The 21,009-nt window shown below is 41.4% G+C and overlaps 1 protein-coding gene across 1 annotated transcript in view; it reads right to left on the reverse strand.

The window, feature by feature from the left end:
- Nucleotides 1–14,765: 14,765 nt before the first annotated feature.
- Nucleotides 14,766–21,009, reverse strand: part of LOC140943485 (uncharacterized) — a 12,829-nt gene continuing 6,585 nt past the window's right edge. Inside the window, exon 4 of the mRNA XM_073392580.1 lies at nt 14,766–16,334. Within this exon, the coding sequence (XP_073248681.1) occupies nt 15,244–16,334 (1,091 nt within the window). The 3' untranslated portion in view covers nt 14,766–15,243. The remainder of the gene's footprint in view (nt 16,335–21,009) is intronic.

A 21,009-nucleotide genomic window follows, 5' to 3' on the forward strand; every position in this document is an offset into this window, starting at 1 on the left:
ATTTCCGACTTTGACTCAACCAAAAACCCAATAAACAATCTAGCCATGAATAACAGAAGACTCCTGATAGCAGCTGAATTTCATTTTGTACTTCCAGTGGAAAAAGAAAGTTAAAAACATCACAAGTTGACACAAAACTCTGTCAGCTTAAGCTGTCAGAGTAAACAAGATTCAAGATGCTGCATAAATTTTCCGCATGAACTCACCTGTCAAATTTTGACCAATCAGAGCATAAAAATTGGACGTAGAGCGTGACCAACGCGTGAACATGGCGAGAAAAGTCAAAAGCAACTGTCTTCCCTGCCTGTAGCAGCTGGCCGAATTTTCGCGTCCGAGGTCAGTTTGAAATCAAAATTTTAATTGTGCGGCACATAAACACAACATATTTCATATGAATTAAAAAAAAATTAAACCTGAGCCTGCGATCATTTGAAAACCAGTACCTTGTAAGTGGATAACTTCAAAAAAACACTTGACCTCGATGGGTCGACACCTGAGCCCGCGATACAGTCAAGTGATACTGGTCAGCGGATACCTTGTTTTGACAGCTGTCAATGGATCACAACATTGACGTGTATCAGTTTTCCTGTGCTCCGATCCCAAACTAGCTAGAAAGTATGACACTGAACATTGATCGCGATCTAGTAAAATAATTAACTGGTCAGCAAACAGCTTCCAAATAAATCACGTCACCTCAATGAGTTGACACATGAGCCCGCGATATGGTCATGGGATACTGGTCAGTGGCTATCCTGTTTTGACAGCTGTCAATTGACCATAATATGGTATTATTGTGAATGTCCAATGTAAAAGATGTGGACTTGGGAAGACACGCCTGAGACACCCCTCCCTTCCTTTTGATAGTTTCCCCTACCCCACCCGTACAATCCGTAGACGCGTACGTACGTACGCTCGGTCAATCGCGTGACAACCAAAGGAAAAGAGGTTGACCATAATCTATGGGTATGGGGCTCTGTACCACGCGCGCTTCGCGCGCGTGGGAGCCCCGCTATGAAGACCCATACATTGGCGACAGGCCACTTTATTCAGTACATCTTAACCCGTAAAAGGAATGAAACAAGAAGATGATGTGAACTGCAGAACACAAATTTAAATGAAGTTATGATTGTAGCAGTGGTAATTGAAATTTAACCGTTACGGCTGGAGTTAATTTGCAATTACCGTATTTATTCGATTGACTGCCCTGGGCGCTTTTTAAATTTTTGGACCTTGATAGTGGGCGCTTATTCGAGGTGGGCGCTTATTCGAGGCTGGGTGCTTATTAAATTTTCGCCATTCTCAGCAAGTATGTTTATTTTGCTACAAAATAATAAATGGTAATAACAAAAAGCGAAGAAGTAACAAAGCAAGGTTTCTGTAAAATACTCTGAAGAAAACTCCGTCTTCGGGAGGGTCTCTTATTATGTCTTATTTGAGTTTGTGTGGGAGGGAGTGGGGTGGGTGGGCGCTTATTCGAGGCTGGGCACTTATTAACTTTTTCTGCCTTTGGGATGGGCGCTTATTCGAGGTGGGCGCTAATTCGAGGTTGGGCGCTTATTCGAATAAATGCGGTAATTAAATTGCAATTACCACTGCGACGCTCATATCTTCATTTATATTTGTATTGTAGCAGTTCACATCATCTTCATGACACATAACTGATTTTTTTCGATTTCCACCTTATCTTATTCACACGAAGAAGCCGAGTATGAATGAAAACTTCATGTCGTAAATTGCCCAAAAATCAGACTTGCAAGAGAAAAGTAAACAGAAAAAGTGAATCGTTCCCTAAAGTGATGCTTGTACAATGTGACTAAATATTTAACGTTGTTTAGTATCTTTTTTTCCACGATATCGCATTTCAAAGTAGCTTTTCTTTTTTAAAGCGTTTTTAAAATGTTCACTGAACAAATATAAACAAAAGGACACGCTAAATTCATATTTTCGAAAGTTTAACGGAATTATCATACGTTTTTCTTAACAAGCCATTCGGGTTTCACTTACCGCCACGTGAAGTAGTCCACGCAAATATTTAATCAACTGTAGACTATATGCAAATTTCAAGTCTAAAATCTGTGATCGTTAAAGTAAACGGTATTTTATCACAAGAGCCTTGGATACCCCGGGGGGGCACTTGGGTATTTTTTGGGTGGGTGTGTGCCTCCCGGGACTTCCAAATCGGCACCCCGTTCTAGAAAAAATTTCCCCTAAATCTAGAAGTGGGCCAATTTTTTATACCCCGTTCTAGAATTCGCTCTAAAACTGATACCCTGTTCTAGAAATGGGCCAATTTTTTATACTCCGTTCTAGGGTGCAATAAGAGTACAACGGTTTGTTTGTTAACGCATTGTACCGTATTTTTAAAAGCAATCTGTCCTTGAATACTTTCAAATGGCTGCTTACAAAAGTGGAGCTTTCATGCGTTCGAAATATTACACCCCGTTCTAGAAAACGCCTCTGAAATGGATACCCCGTTCTAAATCAGGAGCTTCAAAATCACGACCCCTTTGGGCGGCACATACCCGTATAGGTAATGTATGGGAGTACCCCCCCCCCCCCCCCCGGGTTGGATACCTGAAAATTCTTCAAGGGCTCCGTTAATTTCTTCTAATCAGTTTTTATTCTGAAGCAGCACAAAGAAATTCGCGATGAAATAGATATAGAAGAAGTAAAAAGTTTTGGTTGGATAAATGAGCATGCGCTGTGAGGCCCAATTAGCCAGATTATGGCTATGCTGGCGCAGAGTATCCCAAAGCTTACGCCAACAATCATGGTAAGCACTGGGGTCGAGTTTGGAATGGAACTTGTAGAACAACCGCTAAAAGCTGGAAAGGCCGGGAGTAGCCAATACAAGTTACTTAAATATTAACCTTCAAGTCCCATTATATCCACATACAAATTCTCCAAACTGATCTTTTTTCCTTAAAGAATGAGTTGAGAGGCATTTCCTCTTAAGATGATTCCCTGGTTTTGCACTGCGCATCTCTTACTGCGCATAACAAGATGGCCGCCGTAAAAAAGAGCATGTGAAGTAACATTATTAAAATGAAGTTGACTGAAGAGAAACGCTATTGGAATTTTTGCTTGCTGTTGTTTCTTGCCGAGGTGAGGCTCAATGTGTTGGGAATGTGTATAACGTAAGCAGTACGCGTGTTGCTGAGTTCGACGTCCTCTCGGAGAACCTCGATAGTGGATGTTTAACTTGTGCTTACTCACTTTGATTTTCATTTGAACGCTTTCTTTATCACACTGTGTCCTAAATGTGATATCTCGATTTAAATTCTGTAAAAACGGATTTTTTTATATTTTCTTCCCCCTTTCACGTACATTCTATTTTCAAACTCACCCCAGTCCTCTCTCAAAAATCGGAGAAAATGCATTTGGTACGCACTTTCTGCGGCTCTACCGCAAAAAAAAAGTACGGTGGCCCCCATTTTTTATTTCATGATTTTAATAAGGACATTGCTTCCTTTCGATGAGAAAAAAATGGCACAAATCTATGTTCAGTTTTTTGGCAATTTTACTAAATTGTACGGATTGAGCTATCTCGGGTCGAATAGCGCGTGTCCAATTTAATTCTACTTTGGAGCGTAAAGTAATTAAAAACAAGGGCATTAAAAGGCATTTTTCCGGTAGGTAAGTGGATAAACAATACGTTAAAGTCAAAATCTGTGCGATACCACATGCATCATAGAAAAAATCTCGCAATCTTGTCTAGTTTTTTGGCTGCCCGTGGTTTTTGTAAAAGGGCCCTAAATAGCCGTATTTGTCTGCATTGTGACGTCAAAACGAGCACGGGGATCCCCACTTTTTATTACTCTTTTATCATCTTCTTGACTTGTTACATCAGTGTACCAAGTTTCATCTACAATCTATGTTAGGTTCTTTTACGAAGAAATCACCTTAAGTGATTATTTTATTAATTCCCATAACCTAATCTCTTGACAATGTAAGGATATTGTTAGGAGAAAATTGATGGTGGTCAGTATTGGGACTTAAAGGGTTAAGTAATGAATAATTAGTTTCAAATAACTTATGATAACTTCATGTCTATATCAGTTTTATAATATGGCATGGTGGTATTCGAGTGGTCATTGCCTACACTAAATACTTGGATATCATTATACATCCAGTCTCATTTTAATCCTCTCCAAAGCCACTCCGCAGAACACTTTGCGTGCCAGATACACCGTATTCACAAATGGCGGACGCGCGGGAAAAAACTGGTGCCTAGTCATGAAAGCGAGGCGTTGGAGGATAAACAAAAATTGCAAATGAAGACTTTCAGTGAACTTGCAGAGTGTTAAGCGCGGATTCCACCTAAAATAACTTTGTACGGACTTCTTTTTAAAGACAATTACGTGGCATGTCTTCTGCCTTTAATGTTTAGTAGTGATTTTCTGTTTGCAATCAAAAGGGACGCGTATATCTTCAAGGAAACAGGATGATTTTGTAGGTTTCCGAAGAATCAGAAGCTCGACAAGTGGGCTATGGCTGGAGAAAAGCTGCAAAATGTTGGCCCAAACTTCACATTGAAACCGAGTACGAAAGCCAGATCACTACAATTCTGTAAAACGGATTAAAAACAGATATTGGTGGCGAGAAAAAGAGAAATAAGCGACGGATCATGGCCTACTTGTTAACGGAAGAGACCTCCGCCATTACACAAAAAGAGGTCAAGTCGAGAGCGGGTGAAAGAGTCATTCACAAGGCTCATTTATTCATGTCAGTGTCATTTTATACATATCTATGTATATATGTATGTCTGCATTTACACCTTCCTTTGGATCATATTAATTCCGTCGCTTTGGAGCGAATTGTTACTGAGGTACGTTGGCAGATCTTAGTAAACATCTCATGATTTCTTTGTCATTGCGAAATAATTAAAAATAATTTTATTAAAATTAGAAGCTGTACTGTGTGAATCTTATGGCTTGCTATTTGCCTGGTCTCCTTTAGGGCATTATCTCAGAGAGCTCTTGGTAAAAAAGTAGTATAAAGCTTACATTTTAGGTTAAACTTTTAAGGTAATGTTTGTGTCAGGAATGAACACGGCAAGCTTCTGTTCGAATAATTAAATTCGAGTGTGGATCCGTTAAAGAAGACCATCATTTTATTTATTTATGTATTCTTCAACTTTAAAATATTATGAAACATTATGAACAGCCAAAGATAAGAAATACGAAATTACTCGCTGAAATGATATGTGGCCGGCTTACCGAGTCTGCCGAGAAACATGTTGAAATTTTGAGCGTACTCCACTCGATCGCTCCTGCATTTATACTGAAAAAATAGTTCTAATTGATGTCCTTCATCGATAAAGACCAGAGAATAACGTCCTGGCAAACAAAAACCAAACATAACTTCATCGAAACCTCCGTCACCTCTTCTTTCCTGTCTTCCTTTTTTCCATCTCGACCTGAACTCACCGTGTTTCAGTTCAACGGCAGACGTCTCTTGCGTTAACAAGTAGGCCATATGTCTGTCGCTTATTTCTTTTTTTGCTTGCCACCAAGATTTGTTTATATTTCTGTTTCACCGAATTGCAGTGATCTGGCTTTCGTACTCGGTTTCAATGTGAAGTTTGGGCCAACATTTTGCCGCTTTTCTCCGGCGATCGTCCACTTGTCGAGCTTCTGATTCTTCGGAAACCTAAAAAATCATCCTGTTTCCTTGAAGATATACGCGTCCCTTTTGACTGCAAACAGAAAATCACTACTAAATATTAAAGGCAGAAGACATGCCACGTAATTGTATTTAAAAAGAAGTCCGTACAAAGTTATTTTAGGTGGAATCCGTGCTAAACACTCTGCAAGTTCACTGAAAGTCTTCATTTGTAATTTTTGTTTATCCTCCAACGCCTCGCTTTCATGACTAGGCACCGGTTTTTTCCCGCGTGTCCGCCATTTGTGAATACGGTGTATAAAGCAGCACAACATCATGCCAGTTTTTGCAGCGTCTCAAGTCGCTAAACGAACACGGGAGACGTCATAACATCAATGAAATTTTTCACATTATGGCTTTCTGGTTTTGAGTTTCTTTAGCCTGAACGAGTTTACCACTATCTCGGAGCCTGGAACAGGCTAGGGTTTCTTTACGTCGAGAGACAAAATGGACTGGCAGCATAAATTTCTCCGAACTTTGCGTCACATACTTGTAAATGAATATCAGTATTAAATAGACTCATTTTTTTAGGCACCAACTGAAAACGTTAGTCTAACTTACTCAAGTTATATAGGAGAGCTTACACGGCGTCTCCCACGCAACGGTTTTTGCCTGGTCACGACTGACAAAAACTTCTGCGTGGGAGGAGAACCACTCTCCTCGCCCCAATCCTCTCGCCGGCTTGTGTTGACGGCTCCCCCGCCAAAAGTTTTCCCCGAACTCGCACAAGTTGGCCTGCTCACAAGCGGAAGTTAGGGTGAGTGAACAGTATACATTACAACATCACAATTTTTTACACTCTATTGCACAACAACGATGTCTTTGACCTTTACTCAACTCCACAAGCCGATTTTCAGTCGACCGTGAAAAGTATACTTGGTTTTATTATTCCATTATTCCCAAGACTTTTGTTACAACAGCATGTAAGTTCAATTCAAGTCGAAAATTTTCGTTACTCTTTACCCATTATATTCCTCTTCAGCCCCCGCTAAGCCTAAATTTTGCAATCCATACTTTTCTTGTCTTCGTCCATGGCGAAATACAATCCTACAAATTATGAACGCGGTATTTTCAGGGTATTTTAGGAATGTTTTCATTGTTTTCATTATATCTTTTTGTTTGTGTCTATTTCTCGTACAAAACACTGTCCCTTTTGAGAAATTAAACACAATTTAACTTTTTCTTTCCAAAGCTTTGGCAAACTGATTAGAAACGACATTAAACTTGAACAACGTCTATTAAGAATACCTACAACGAATTATATTATTGCGTGCATCACAATGGAGATGCGATAATACTCTTTCTTGAAAGTTAAGAAATAAGGTAAAGGACTGCGGAAGGCAGCATATAATAACTCGTCAAGAAGGAAAAGAACAAGTGTTTGCTGAAAATCAGCGTATTGTTGGAGCAGGGAGAAAGTCCATCTTCCATGATGGTTAAAATTAGATTCCACGGTTGGTTGATTAAGCGAACAACCTCAGCTTAACAAAACTAAAACCCATTTTACGGCGGTCACATAGAATAAAGGGCTTTCCAGTTCCAAATTATAAGATGTCCTTTGTTCTTTTTGTGTGTTTTTGGAAAGGGTACTCGATTGAACTCATCCGATAGTAGACAATTAACCCAAAGGAATTAGTCGAGCGAGATAAAATCACGATGCCTATATCTCATAAAATAGCATTTGGCAAACTGGCGATCACACAAAAATATATCATAAAATTACCTCGATTCCTGAAACTCCTGCTACTTTCAAGGACACAGTGATTAGAACAGGGAATAACAGAACTGGAAATCTCTCAACTTTCTAGGTTATACTTCGGCAACGACATCTGAAAACGAAAGTCGACTACCGTAACCTTAGCTTCTGCTTAAAACACCCCTCCCCCAGCTTATAAATCCCCCAGTATAGTAATAGTCCCATCTACCTGTAAGCAAAAAAATCCATCCCCGTGGCGGATCCAGGGGAGGGGCCCGGTCCCCCCTTTATTTTCAGACCAAAATGAGACCCGAAGGGCCCAAAAAAATTTTTTTGAGACGGGTCCCGGTTATCTTAGGGTCTGCATGACCGTCCCCCCCCTTCCTCCACCCTTATCTGAAGGTCTTGATGCGCCAATGCATCCGGCTATAGCCTCCCCAACTCCACTCTAGCTTGTACTGAAACAAATTCTATTAAATATTATTTACGACGTTTTGAAACTTAAAAATCGAGTAAATCAAAAAGTCTTTTGATGAGCACTGCTATGTGTCTTATTTGGAAACGCTCTTTTTTAGTGCGGATATGTCAGCCCCCCATTTTTCCCCATTTAAAGCCCTCCTAAAGCCCCTTACGAAGTTGTATAAGCCCAGGGTTTTATAAGAGGAAGTTTACGGTATGCAACGCTATCATATTATAGGGCATCAGCATCCAATCAGATTAGAGGGATTAGAAAGGGACAAAAGACTCTAATTCAATGAAAAACAGGAAATGAAAACTGAAAAACCTACCGGGGGTGTCTGAGGTTTTTTGTCGCATGCGGCGTAGCCCCAGTTAGTTTGTTGGGTAGTTTCACAGAGTGCACGAGGGAAACACTCTCGCTTCGCGCGCGCCCTCGTAATTCTCCCTTTATCCTAAAAAACAAACAAATACGGCGCCTGTCACGCAGCTTACTTGTGGCAGGATGGTTCGGTGTCGGCCTTAGTGGCAAAGCACGGGTCACTATTTTAAAAACAGACTTGACCAAAACCGGAAACTTGGCATAAAAAGTCTCTGGTACACAAAAAGCCAAATCACTCAGATAAATGTATACCGCAATGGAGCCAAGTACCTGGGCATCCATCCTCAAAGGGCCCCTAGTAATCTGTTTGAGTAACGGTTATTTCACGGTAAATGTATTGGATTTTTCATTTGTTTTGGCCTGCATAGCAAGCGCATAAGAAATATGGGTTTGCGAGAAAAACCATTTTGTATACGAGCGCTTGAGAAGAAAACGCGCGCCAGGAGAAAGGTACAATGGTGAAGGCGATGGGAGGGGGTGGTAAGGATCAACAACACACCTGAAGGAGATAAGCCCGCCAGCAAGCAACAGAGTCTTTGCTCACCGGCAGGAGCCCATAACCTCCTGTCACTGGCTAGAAGGAGAACAAAGTGGGTGTCGCTGTAGGTGTGGTAAAAGTCAGGGGAGGGCTTCGATTATGAAAAAGTGCGACACGGTTTATTACAAATTGCGATAGGTATTATAAACTGCGATGACTATTACAAATTGCGGCAATACAGAGCCTGTAAACAGGCTACCTAGTGTATTACACTGATTTACAGGTTCAATATGCTTAATATCAGCTATTCCGGTGTTTGTAGGAAAAGCCTGCAAAGCTTTTTAGCTATTTGCCGTTTTTAAACCTAAGGTTTACAAGTTGTAGACAGATCCAAGACAACGCTGAGTTGTCGAGGCAGAAGATGACGAACAGCGATGGGCGGATTGGAGTTGTTGGTGTTTAATCGGTATTTTCCAAAATTGTTTTCGCTCCCATTTACACTAGGGGAGCCATCGAGGTCGCAGGCGAATTCTGTTTTACTCTTGCGGCTGTTAATGGTCCACGAGCTAAAGTTTCCCTACTTTGTTGCTGCTGTGCAGTTTTCACAACTGATGCCCCTGATGTTTATGTACTCATAATGAAGACGCTGATACGAAAATGTACCGAAAAAGTCGTGATTTTTCAGCTTGGCGCGGGCGCAATCTGTTATTTTAAGGCCGTGGGTGGGAAAGTTGCAGGTTGCTCGCAGATGTGTAGAGTTGGTCAGCCAAAGATTGCATCTGTAAAAACGACATTCTATACACCGTCCAATCCGCTCAACTCGACGTACAGGTAAATTCATACCCACACCGTTGTACAAGGGGAAGGGGTGGATGGAACCCTCGCCCTCTAGACTTTTTGATGTGTTGCAGTATTTCGAAACAATTTTACCTTCAGTGGAAAGCCTTTGATCTTCTCTACAAGGTGAAGTATATTTTATGGGTGGTGGCTCTAGCGCTGCTGAGGGGCCTGTGACGTCACCAACAATGGTCACCATCTTAGATTTTACCAAGAATTAAAAATCAGGTTAAAACCATAAATCATAAGTCTCTTGGGTGAACGACTGAGTGTGTTTACGAAAGTAAATACGTAGTAAATGGTCTCAAGTGGAAACATCAAGTTGACGTCGACGTAACGATCCTTAACAGGAAAAAAATCTAAACTTTTCTTCTTTCCTTATTTCTTCTTTTTTTTCCCTTCTTTTCAATTTTTTTTTAAGGAAGAGAAAAAGTGTAAATGTAGGAAAAGTTAGCAATTGATTGTCGGACATTGTCAAGAATTAGGGAATAAACTCAAGATTTGAAATGAAGCAGCGGCATATCACAAAGAACTCTATAATTATTCAAAATGGCGGCGAGCTACTTTAATTTTACTCTATGTCGAGATACATTGTATAATAAGCAGTCTGAACTCTCCGTGGCATCCAGAAACCACTGAACTAAAACTATAAAAGCAACCACACGATGGCGACGTCGTAAGTATAGCTCTAACGCCGCTGCAAATACCATTTAGGATAGCGCTTCTGTTCACACATTGAAACACTGATTTCGTCGCAGTTTCTGTAATGGTGAGAAGTTGCGCTGCGCCGATCTTAGTGGATCGTAAAATGTCGGTATTTAGGTTTGGCACAGATAGCTTTTCACGTCGACTTGAAAAGCCTTTCGATACGTAGGGTAGACATACCCAGTTACCTACAGACTGAAGACACCCGAAATTAACTCCTTATTTGATGTTTTAAGGAGGATGTAAACACAAAAAGGCAATTATCTTTAAATTCGTTGAATCTGCATACGGTTTCGTACGAATGAACCCTCAAAATTCGCCTGCGAACGCGTTTGACAAATCGAACGAGGTGGAATTATAGCGATGAGATAAAATGGCGCGAATTTATTTTCAAGGACATTTTAGCTGCCGTTGCCGTCGCGTGGGTGCCTCATTCCTACTGCAAAACTAGTGCGGTGGTATATGAAGGGTTTATCAGTATATGTAATGTAATATATATATAAAAAATATCGCACAAAATAACAGAAACAAACAAACAGGAAAACAACTAACAAAATAAGGGAGATGTGTGGTACGGGCAATAACAGGGCGCAGTCACTGACTGACAACTGACGCCCGGCCCTATATATCAAAGCGCGAGGCTGGCCTCCATATTCCTATAACATTCATAACAGCAGACAAGTGAAATGTCTGTATGTTTATGACATTTTACGCCACAACGACTACTTCTCACGATGAACATATAGTTATATTGGGTTCTACATGCACGACGAACCATAGTTAATATCAGATTGGCTCCGCCATGTGGAACAAGTGCCAGTTAAGCATGGGTAGCCAAGTCTAAAACCTTCTTCGTTGTTCGTTTTGAAGTGTGGGCGCGCAGCAGAAACGCGAAAGAGTCTACAATACATTGCCAGACCAAAACGTCTTGGTAGAGACGGTGTATTAGTGACTCTAGTGTCGGTTCACGATTTATCCTAACCGCGAAAACTTTCTCGCAAATATATCCCTTAGACACCAGTAATAGTATTAATAAGAATAGACCTTGTCACGGTTTTCGACGCCATCTTGACGAGTAGGCAAACGCGTGAGAAATTACAGTGTTTGTATGAGAATCTAATGTCGAGTAATTTCCGTAGAATGGCGGTTCTGAAAAAAATATGAATTGTAAACTAAAGCTTCACTCCTAGAAGGAATCTACTGAAAAAAATTGAGCGCGTTAGATGGGCTAGAAGACCTAGAACCACTTTTTAAAATTTTCTATACATTTGTCTGCAAGAAATTCCTGGGAAAAGTTAAAGACAAATATATGGAAAATCTAAAGCAAGCCTCTGGAGAAATTTAAGCACACAGGTCGCCCAAAAATTTTTTTAAGTACAATCCTTTGTTTTGCAGCTTTAGTTTACAAGTCATATTTTTTTCAGAATAGCCGTTTTAGGGAAATCATTCGACATTAGATTCTCATAAAAACACTGTAATTTCTCACACGTTTGCCTACTCGTCAAGATGGCGTCGGCTGAACCGTGACAAGGTCTATTTACACTGACGAACTTAGCTTGACTGTAGTATATAAGGTTGTGTCTTATTCGCCCAAATTTATATCCGAGTGCGTGCCCTATTTGAGAAGATTTTTTCGAAATTCTTTACCTGTCGCAACATGTTAATGTAGTTATGTCTTCTTTTCGTCGTTCTCTAGCCGCAGGTCAAGAACGGCGCTCGCTTTTCTTTTCGCTCGAAGTTACTTACTGGATACATGAAACAGGCTAATCCCCATAACATACTTATTATGTTGAATGTTCAATCTTCTAAACAGGTATGGCTTTGCAGCCTTATCAGGACGAGGAGTTAAATTTCTTCAAGTTCGCGTCTCTTGTGCTGAACGAATTTCCAAAAGCATTACGGCAGAAATTTTTTAAAAAACCATGTGGGACGACACCTATGGACATCGCCCTGGTTTCAAACTCTGGGATGATTCCTCTGCTGTGAGAAATTTGTTTGCTTCTTTGGAGGGAGACAAGAACAAAGTTCCTATTCACACTTCTTACAATGAATGGGACTGCACTGCTCTCTTTCAAGCAACCATTTACGCGCAGTCGTTCGCTTGCGGCCACTCTTTCACTCTTAGTGATTTATACCTGAAGCCTTTGGCACTACCTGATTCTTTCCATGCTTCAGTCACGAGCCCGTGTGGTAACGAAGAAGAAACTCTCGCACTTGCGATTGACAAGCTGCGACTTTTAAGAAATTCGATTTGTCACTCATTTAGACCTTTGATGGACAAAGAAACGTTTGATGAGAGAATGAAAACAAGATATCGCCATATTGTCACTGAAGATTGACGAGCTGAAGGCAGCTCAGGAAATACGTGAGGCTAATTTAACAGGTGTACAAAGTATGCCTACAAAGCTCTGACTAAAGCAACATTTTGGAAAGATTAAGGGGATCCACATTCCGGAATGAACGAAATTTTTGCTTGTGAATTCCGGAATCCTAGGCTTTGGAATCCGGAGAACAGTTCAAAATATCCGGAATCCGAATAATACCGATTGGAATCCAGAATCAAAGTTCCACTGACAGAGAATCCGGAATTTAGTACATGGAATCCGGCAAGACTGTCTTGGATTATCTTAACTGGGGGGAGATTTCGTTCTAAAACTAGTTTTTTTAAGTGTTACCTCTGCTCCCCTACCTTCCCAGTAATGGGGTCCTTACGTAGCCAAATATACAAAAGTACATTGTGGTCACAGGGGTAAATTTTAATAGGCATATCATATCGGGTAAAAACGAAACATCATTGTTCCGTGTGAATTTGGTGTACATCATTTTCAAGTCATAATGTCAAAATAATGGTTTTTTCTGGCTCTCTTATAATCCAGAAAATTTCGTTTTTTTTTTGTTATTCAGGCAAGGAAACATCATCCGAACAAGCACTTTCTTACTCAGTAATAACATGCCGTATAGGAGAGAACCACCAGAGCATAGCTGACAGCCACCACACATTGGGAGTCACTGAACGTGTCCGATGCAATTTTCCACTGCTCTTAAGTATGCACAGCAAGCTCTATGCATAAGACTCCAGCTGTATGGGGAAGACCATCCAAGCATAGCTGAGTACTACCATGCACTTGGTGACACGCAGCGCGCTATGGGCGACTATGCCGCAGCTCTCGGGTCTGCAAAGCGTGCCCTAAGCATCCGGCGTCGGGTGTTTGGAGAAGAACACTTAAGCACAGCTGACATTTACCACTCCCTTGGGGATACACAGCGCCCTTTTGGGGACTTTCCTTTCGCGATCGAGTCTGGAAAGCGTGCGCTTGTCATTAGACTCAAGCTGCTTGGAGAAGAGCACTTAAGCACAGCCGACATCTATCACTCCATTGGAGACAACCAGCGCGCTTTGGGCGACTACCCTTCCGCGCTCGCGTCCGGTAAACGCGCACTTGCCATTAGACTCAAGCTGCTTGGAGAAGAGCACTTAAGCATAGCCGACATTTATCACTCTATTGGGGACACACAGCGCGCTTTAGGCGACTACCCTTCTGCGCTCACGTCTGGTAAACGCGCACTTGCCATTAGGCTCAAGCTGCTTGGAGAAGAGCACTTAAGCATAGCCGACATCTATCACTCTATTGGGGACACACAGCGCGCTTTAGGCGACTATACTTCAGCACTCGAGTCTACAAAGCATGCACTTGATATCAGACTAAAGCTTCTTGGAGAAGAGCATCCAAGCACGGCAGACATTTTTCATTCTCTTGGAGACACACAACGCACTCTAGGTGACTTGTCTTCAGCCCATCAATCTCAGGAACGCGCACTTAAGATAAGACAGAAGTTGTTTGGAAAAGAGCATGTAAATATCGTTGACTGTTGATATATGACATGAGCTTGCCGCAAGGGATGCAGAGTTTCGGAAATTATAGTACACTTATTTTTGACAACCTAACTGGGCAATAGACAAGATTTCCCGTACGAAAAAATTGAAAGAAACTGAAGTATAAAAGAAAGAAAAACGACTGGTTCTAGCCCGTAGTCACGAGCCACTAGACCTTTATATGATCCTAGAAGGGTGGCAGAAATATGGTTTCGTAAGTATCCATATTCAGCATTATTATTCAATCAAAGTACCTCTCATTTTCTGATAATACCTCGGCTTATTCTTCAAAAGCAGCTGTAGGCTGGATTTCTACCACTCTCCAGTGTCTGGTCTTCGGTTCCTCCCGGAAAGGGAAGGGAGGAATGCGGTGGGCTCGCTTTCCTGCATGATCAGTGACTGGTAGCGCTATACTATTAATTATTGACGTCAGTCACTGAATGATGTATAACCATTAACGTTACGTAACTAAGATAGCGGTTAGATGGCCTGGCCGTTCTCATCATATTAAACAAAAAACAATATAGGGAAATAAATTTTTCAAAAGATAGATAGCACTATAGGCTCTTTGCATGACTTGATCACGTGACCAGCTTTCGGTAAACACGAAAACAGTTCACTTTTGAAAAAGTCCAGGCGATCTGACGCACGTCTGTGTATGCTGTACAAACAGAGTAATGGATAAGCCACTTACGAATGCGACAAGCTTCAGAGAGAACATAAGAGCAGAATGGACACCAGGCTCTCGTCTCTCAGTCATCGATTTGAACAGCCACGTTGTACATGTGATTATTATAAGAACTCTTTTTACCCTAGGACAACTGCACAGTGAAACAATCTCCCACCAGAAATTATAGCCTCTACTTCGCCATATTCATTTAGGCAATTCCTGTGTAATCTTACATATTGATTAATAATTTTATGTTATTGTTGTATTCATTGTTGTAATTTTTATTATTTGAAGCAGTCTGCAATACTCTGTTGAGAGTGAAGACTTAATTTTAATTGGTAAATAAGTTAACCAACAAAATCAACTAAAATTCTTCTTAACAACAGCGAACTTATACTATATTACATACCCTATTTATTTAAGGGTACCATACCATTTTGTCCAAAAGAATAATTTGCAAGTCCAATGAACTGAATGAAAACTACTTATGCCCTCCTTTCGAGCCATCCAATACGCGCTGTGTTTTCTTCACTTCCCGGTTACTGGCAGCAGTGCTTTTATGATCTTTTCCAAACAGTTTAATACGTATGTCCAGGGCACGCTGATGATTTTGAAGAGATGCTTTGAAATCACCTAGTTCATGTTGTGTTATCCCCAGGGAGTAGTAACAGTCAGCCGTACTTTGGTGTTCTTCTCCAAACAGTTTAATACGTATGTCCAGCGAACGCTGTTTTGACTGCAAAGCTGCTTTGTAATCACCTAGGTCCTGCTGTGTTATCCCTAGTAAGTAGTAACAGTCAGCCGTACTTTGGTGTTCTTCTCCAAACAGTTTAATACGTATGTCCAGCGCACGCTGGAAAGATTGAAGAGTTGCTTTGAAATCACCTAGGTAATGCTGTGTTATCCCCAGGGGGAAGTAACAGTCAGCCGTACTTTGGTGTTCTTCTCCAAAAAGTTTAATACGTATGTCCAGTGCACGCTGGTAAGATTGAAGAGCAGCTTTGAAGTCACCTAGTTTATGCTGTGTTATCCCCAGTGAGTGGTAACAGTCAGCCGTACTTTGGTGTTCTTTTCCAAACAGTTTAATACGTATGTCCAGTGCACGCAGGTAAGATTGAAGAGCTGCTTTGAAATCACCTAGGTAATGCTGTGTTATCCCCAGTGAGTAGTAACAGTCAGCAGTACTTGGGTGTTCTTTTCCAAACAGTTTAATACGTATGTCCAGCGCACGCTGGAAAGATTGAAGAGCTGCTTTGAAATCACCTAGGTAATGCTGTGTTATCCCCAGTGAGTAGTAACAGTCAGCAGTACTTGGGTGTTCTTTTCCAAACAGTTTAATACGTATGTCCAGCGCACGCTGGAAAGATTGAAGAGCTGCTTTGAAATCACCTAGCTTATGCTGTGTTATCCCCAGTGAGTAGTAACAGTCAGCAGTACTTTGGCTTTCCTCTAACAGTTTAATACGTATATCAAGCGAACGCTGGTAGAATTGAAGTGCTGATTTGAAATCCTGTTGCTTATGTTTCTCGGTTCCAAGTTTATAGAGGTTATTAGCAACACTAGATTGATTCTCTACAGGACCAGAAAAAGAAAAAATATTAGATAGATTAGATAGATGTGTAGATGTGTAGATGTGTGTCTAATACGGTGACCGGAAGTAGTTTTTTTCCCGCCACGTGTCGATGCCTGAAGTTAAGATATCACGACAGCGGCGAAAAATATAGCTTTTTTATAAAACGTGAATTCGCATTCTTTCTGGATTTTTCGCGATTATTGCAAGTCGCGTACTTTTTCAAATGTAGGCAAACTCATATCCAAGTTCAGAAAGGGAAAAGAGTTTATCATCGTTTGTTAACGACACGTCCGAAAAAACAAGAAATTAGGAATTTTCACGTGGAGGTAACGCACTGATGGCAAAAAAATGTAGAAGAAACATTAAGATGCATGTACAAAGTTGATGATTTGGAACCTGAATTTCAGACGATTACTTAGTTACTGAGGAAGTGAAAAGGACTCGAAGAAAACGTCTGAAATTCAGGCTAGATGATTTGCTAATTAAACCTATTTTCTTGCCGTACCACGTTTCCCGAACACGTAGGGGATCGTGGCGAGTCGTAGTGTCGAGTACATTAAGTAGTTAGTTGCGTTTTACATGCATGATTAGAACACCAGTGTACATTTGACGCAGAATTGAAAGATATACGCATTTTATCCTTTTTTGGTCATCCTTAGATAGTTGAGAAGCCTTTTATTATTATTATTACTATTATTATTATTATTATTATTATTATTATTATTATGTTTGTTTATTTATTTATTTTCATGAGCTCCAAATTCGGAGTCAGGCACGACAACCAAGTGAAAAATACAGTCAATATGCAGGGGCGTAGCTAGGGGGGGGGAGTCCTGGGGTGCCCAGGACCCCCCCTTGGTAGGCCTTCTTTTGAGCAAACAACCTACAATATTCAGGTGGCGAAAACGCCATGACAATCACTTGGCCGTAAAAGCCATTGTTGAAAAGCCCACTTTTTTAAATTTTTTTTTGTAAAGTATTTTCGTCAACGGCTCTTGTCTTTAGTTAATATGGGCCCTCATGCCGTGATAATACGACTGAGCCTCCCTCTGTGAACCCCCCCCCCCCCTTTTGAAAAATCCTGGCTACGCCCCTGAATACACAAAATACAGTTGACGGGAAAGAAAGTATTTGATAATAGGGAGCTAAAGCAACGACAACGGCTTGTTGCGTTGGTTAGAACTGTCGAACACTGAACGTTCTTTTGAAGGCCTGAAAGACCTAATTGTGAAAGAACAGTTTATTGACTCTTGTCCAAAAGAGTTCAGCTATTCACCTTCGTGAAAGAGCCCCGGAAACGTTTGTTCAGATCGCGAAGATTGCCGAGCAATACTTAAAAGCACACGGAAACCATCCGTTGAGCGCTGCGTGCAAGAAGCTACAAGTACAGCCCAAGGCGGAGGAAACAAAGACTGCATAGAGTGACACAACAACCCTCCAGTGTTACAAGTGTAATGCCCTCGAACACAAAGCTATTAACTGCCCAACTCTAGCTAAAAGGTGTTTCCTGTGTGACAAGCAAGGTCATCAAGCGAGGAACTGTCGATCTGGTGGACGAAAGTCGGGAGGCCAAGGTCAGGATTGTAACCCTGTGCAACGTGGTCACGATAGTGCTGGATGTATGCTTAAGTCACCCTATCTTAACGCTTCCCCCGAGGAAGTCAAGTCGTGTATTTAAAAAGATCAGCTTCTGTTAGCCTGAGGCAAGAAAGTCCCGTTGCTGAGTGATGCATGTGTTGAACCCTTAACTGGAGTAAGAAGTAAGATTCCTGTTGTAAAGGGCAGAGTTGGAGCGAAGACTGTTGACGTTTTAAGAGATACTGGTTGCAGCGGAGTTGTAGTCAAGCAGGACCTTGTCGGCGAGGATCAGTTCACCGGAGACTTTAATGTTATGTTGCTATTGACAACGCAGCGAGGAAGGTGCCTATAGCAAGCATTTATGTTGATACACCTTTTCTTAAGGGCCATTTAGAAGCGCAGTGCCTTTCAGATCCTATTTACGACCTAATTATTGGCAACGTACCTGATGCCAGGGACGCACAAAATCCAGACCCCAGTTGGCAAGAGGCCTGTGCAGTAATTACAAGAGTCAAGCTAAGAAAAAGGATGAAAGCATGGCCTTGAAGGTACCAATTAGCCGTGAGAGCCCTATTGTGGATAGAGAGATGCTCAAGCAGATGCAGCGTGAAGATGAGAGTCTGAGCAAGTACTGGGACCGAGAAGATGTACTAGTAAAGGATCAGGCAGCGATTTCATTTGAAGAAAAATGTAGAGTACTGCACCGTCTGTACAAGCACCCTTATGTGAATGGTGGTAATTAAGAGGCTTAAACAAGTTATGTTACCTGAAAAGTTGAGGCGCCCCATAATGGAGGTAGCTCACGGATCGATCATTGCCTGGGTGGTCACAAGGGCATAAAGAAAACAACAGACAAGATCCAGAGTGCGTTTTATTGGCCTGGAATTCAAGGTGACGTGACTCGATTTTGCAAGTCCTGTGACGTTCGTCAGAAGACTGTAAGTAAAGGATCAGTGCCGAAGGTACCGTTAGAGAAGATGCCGCTAATTGACAAACCCTTTAAAAGAGTAGCAAAAGATCTTTTTGGCCCTATCAGTCCTCTGAGTGAAGAAGGACACAGGTACATACTGACGCTGGTAGATTTTTCGACTCGCTACCCTGAGGCTGTAGTGAATTGGAGAAAGCCCAGCAGAAAGGACAGCACTATTACGACCGCAAGTCTAAAGTTAGGAAGTTTCAACCAGGTGGGAAAGTGCTTTTGCTGAGACCATAAAAAGTTACTTATGCAATGCAAAGGTCCCTTTGAAGTTAGTTCAGTGGTAGGTCTCAATGACTACAAGGTGAAAGTTAAAGGCAAGGAGAAAGTTTACCACGCTAACCTACTTAAAAAGTATTTTGAGAGAGAGGAAACTACAGTCGAAGAAGCAGTAGGTGTTGGGGCAGGCGCTACAAGTACGGGCGTTGTTGTCGACTGCGCAGCTAACGTTGATGAAGCACAGGGCCGGGAGGAGAGGTTGATTTCTTAGAGCTCGGTGGATATGTAGCCAAGGAGTCAATCGAGGATGCTGCAACTGGACCAAATCTTACGGACGAGCAACGGACTGGATTTACGGATCTGTCTAAACAGTTCTTGAATTTGTTTACTGAAGCACCAGGCACCACAGATCTCGTTCAGCCACTACTTTACAGCATGAGAGAATCACTGAGAAACGATATTGCTAACATGATCAAAATGGGAGTTATTAGAGAGTCCAGTTCACCTTATGCTTCACCTGTTGTAGCAGTGAAGAAAAGAGATAACACAAACCACGTGTGTGTTGATTATCGGAAATTAAATAAACTAACTCTATTTGATCCTGAGCCTATGCCAACTGCCGAACATTTGTTCCAGAAGCTTAGTGGAGACAAGTTTTGTTCAAAAATTGATCTCAGCAAGGGATACTGGCAGATAACTATACCAGAGGAGGACATACCGAAAATTGCGTTTGTAACACCTGACGAGTCGAACGAGTTCTTGAAGATGCCGTTCAGTGGAATGATTAACTCGGCGGCAACACTGAAGCGTGCAATAAAGAAATTGAAAGAAGATTTAGGAGATGTCGCCTGCTACTGGAATGATATATTGCTTCAGACACGCACGTGGGAAGAACATATCAGAGCCCTAAGAGAGCTGTTTTCGCGCCTTGTACAAGCTGGGTTGACTATCAGACCTACGGAGTAAACAGTGTGGATTTCCTAGGCTATCGACTGGAGCAAGGAATGATTGGTCTACATCAGGATAACGTGGAGAAGATTGAAGATGCCCCAAGGCCAAGCACAAAGAAACAGTGCGGTCATTTATGGGTCTTGCAGGATATTACAGTGATTTCATTCTCAACTTTGCAGCGATCGCAGCGCCCTTATCTGATCTTACACGAAAAGGCCAATCCAATAAAGTTGAGTGGGGTGAAGCACAAGAGAAAGCCTATCACACAATCAAGTCCCACCTAACAAGTGAGCCTATTCTGCACTTCCCCGATCCAGCTAAAACCTATTTCTTACGGATGGACGCTTCCAACAATGGAATTGGTGCAGTATTGATGCAAAGGCACGATGAAAAACTATTCCCGGTTTGTTACGCAAGAAAGAAATTGTCGGAAGGGAACTATTCTACAATTGAGAAAGAGTGCTTAGCGGTAGTCTGGGGTATCAAGAGATTTCATCTTTATTTGTACGGAGTTCCCTTTGTTCTGCAGATGGACCATGAACCCTTAAAGTATATGAACAGTGCTAAGTTTGCAAACGGACGTCTTATGCGTTGTGCTGTGCTTTTGCAAAGTTACATTCAGAGTTGAAGCCATTAAAAGCTCAGAGAACGTCGGAGCAGATTACTTGAGTCGAGCTGAGGAATAAGTTTAGTCACCTTGAACTGCCCCTCATTTAGCAATTTTTCTTGTTTAGTTGAAATTTAGAATATTTCTTCTAAAAGGGGATTATGTTACGAAAAATTGTATTGCGTGCCTTTTAAACGTGACATTCTAGAGACTTCGCGAGAGTTCATAGTTTGTTTATTTTAGGATAATTTGCAAGCTTTTCTAAAGCGGTATATTTTGTAATCTTTCCATAATTAGATTATTTAGAAAGTTCTAGAATCTTATTGTGAAAGTATACAAGTAG

The sequence above is a fragment of the Porites lutea genome, chromosome 7, assembly GCF_958299795.1.
Source record: "Porites lutea chromosome 7, jaPorLute2.1, whole genome shotgun sequence".
Taxonomy (NCBI): domain Eukaryota; kingdom Metazoa; phylum Cnidaria; class Anthozoa; order Scleractinia; family Poritidae; genus Porites; species Porites lutea.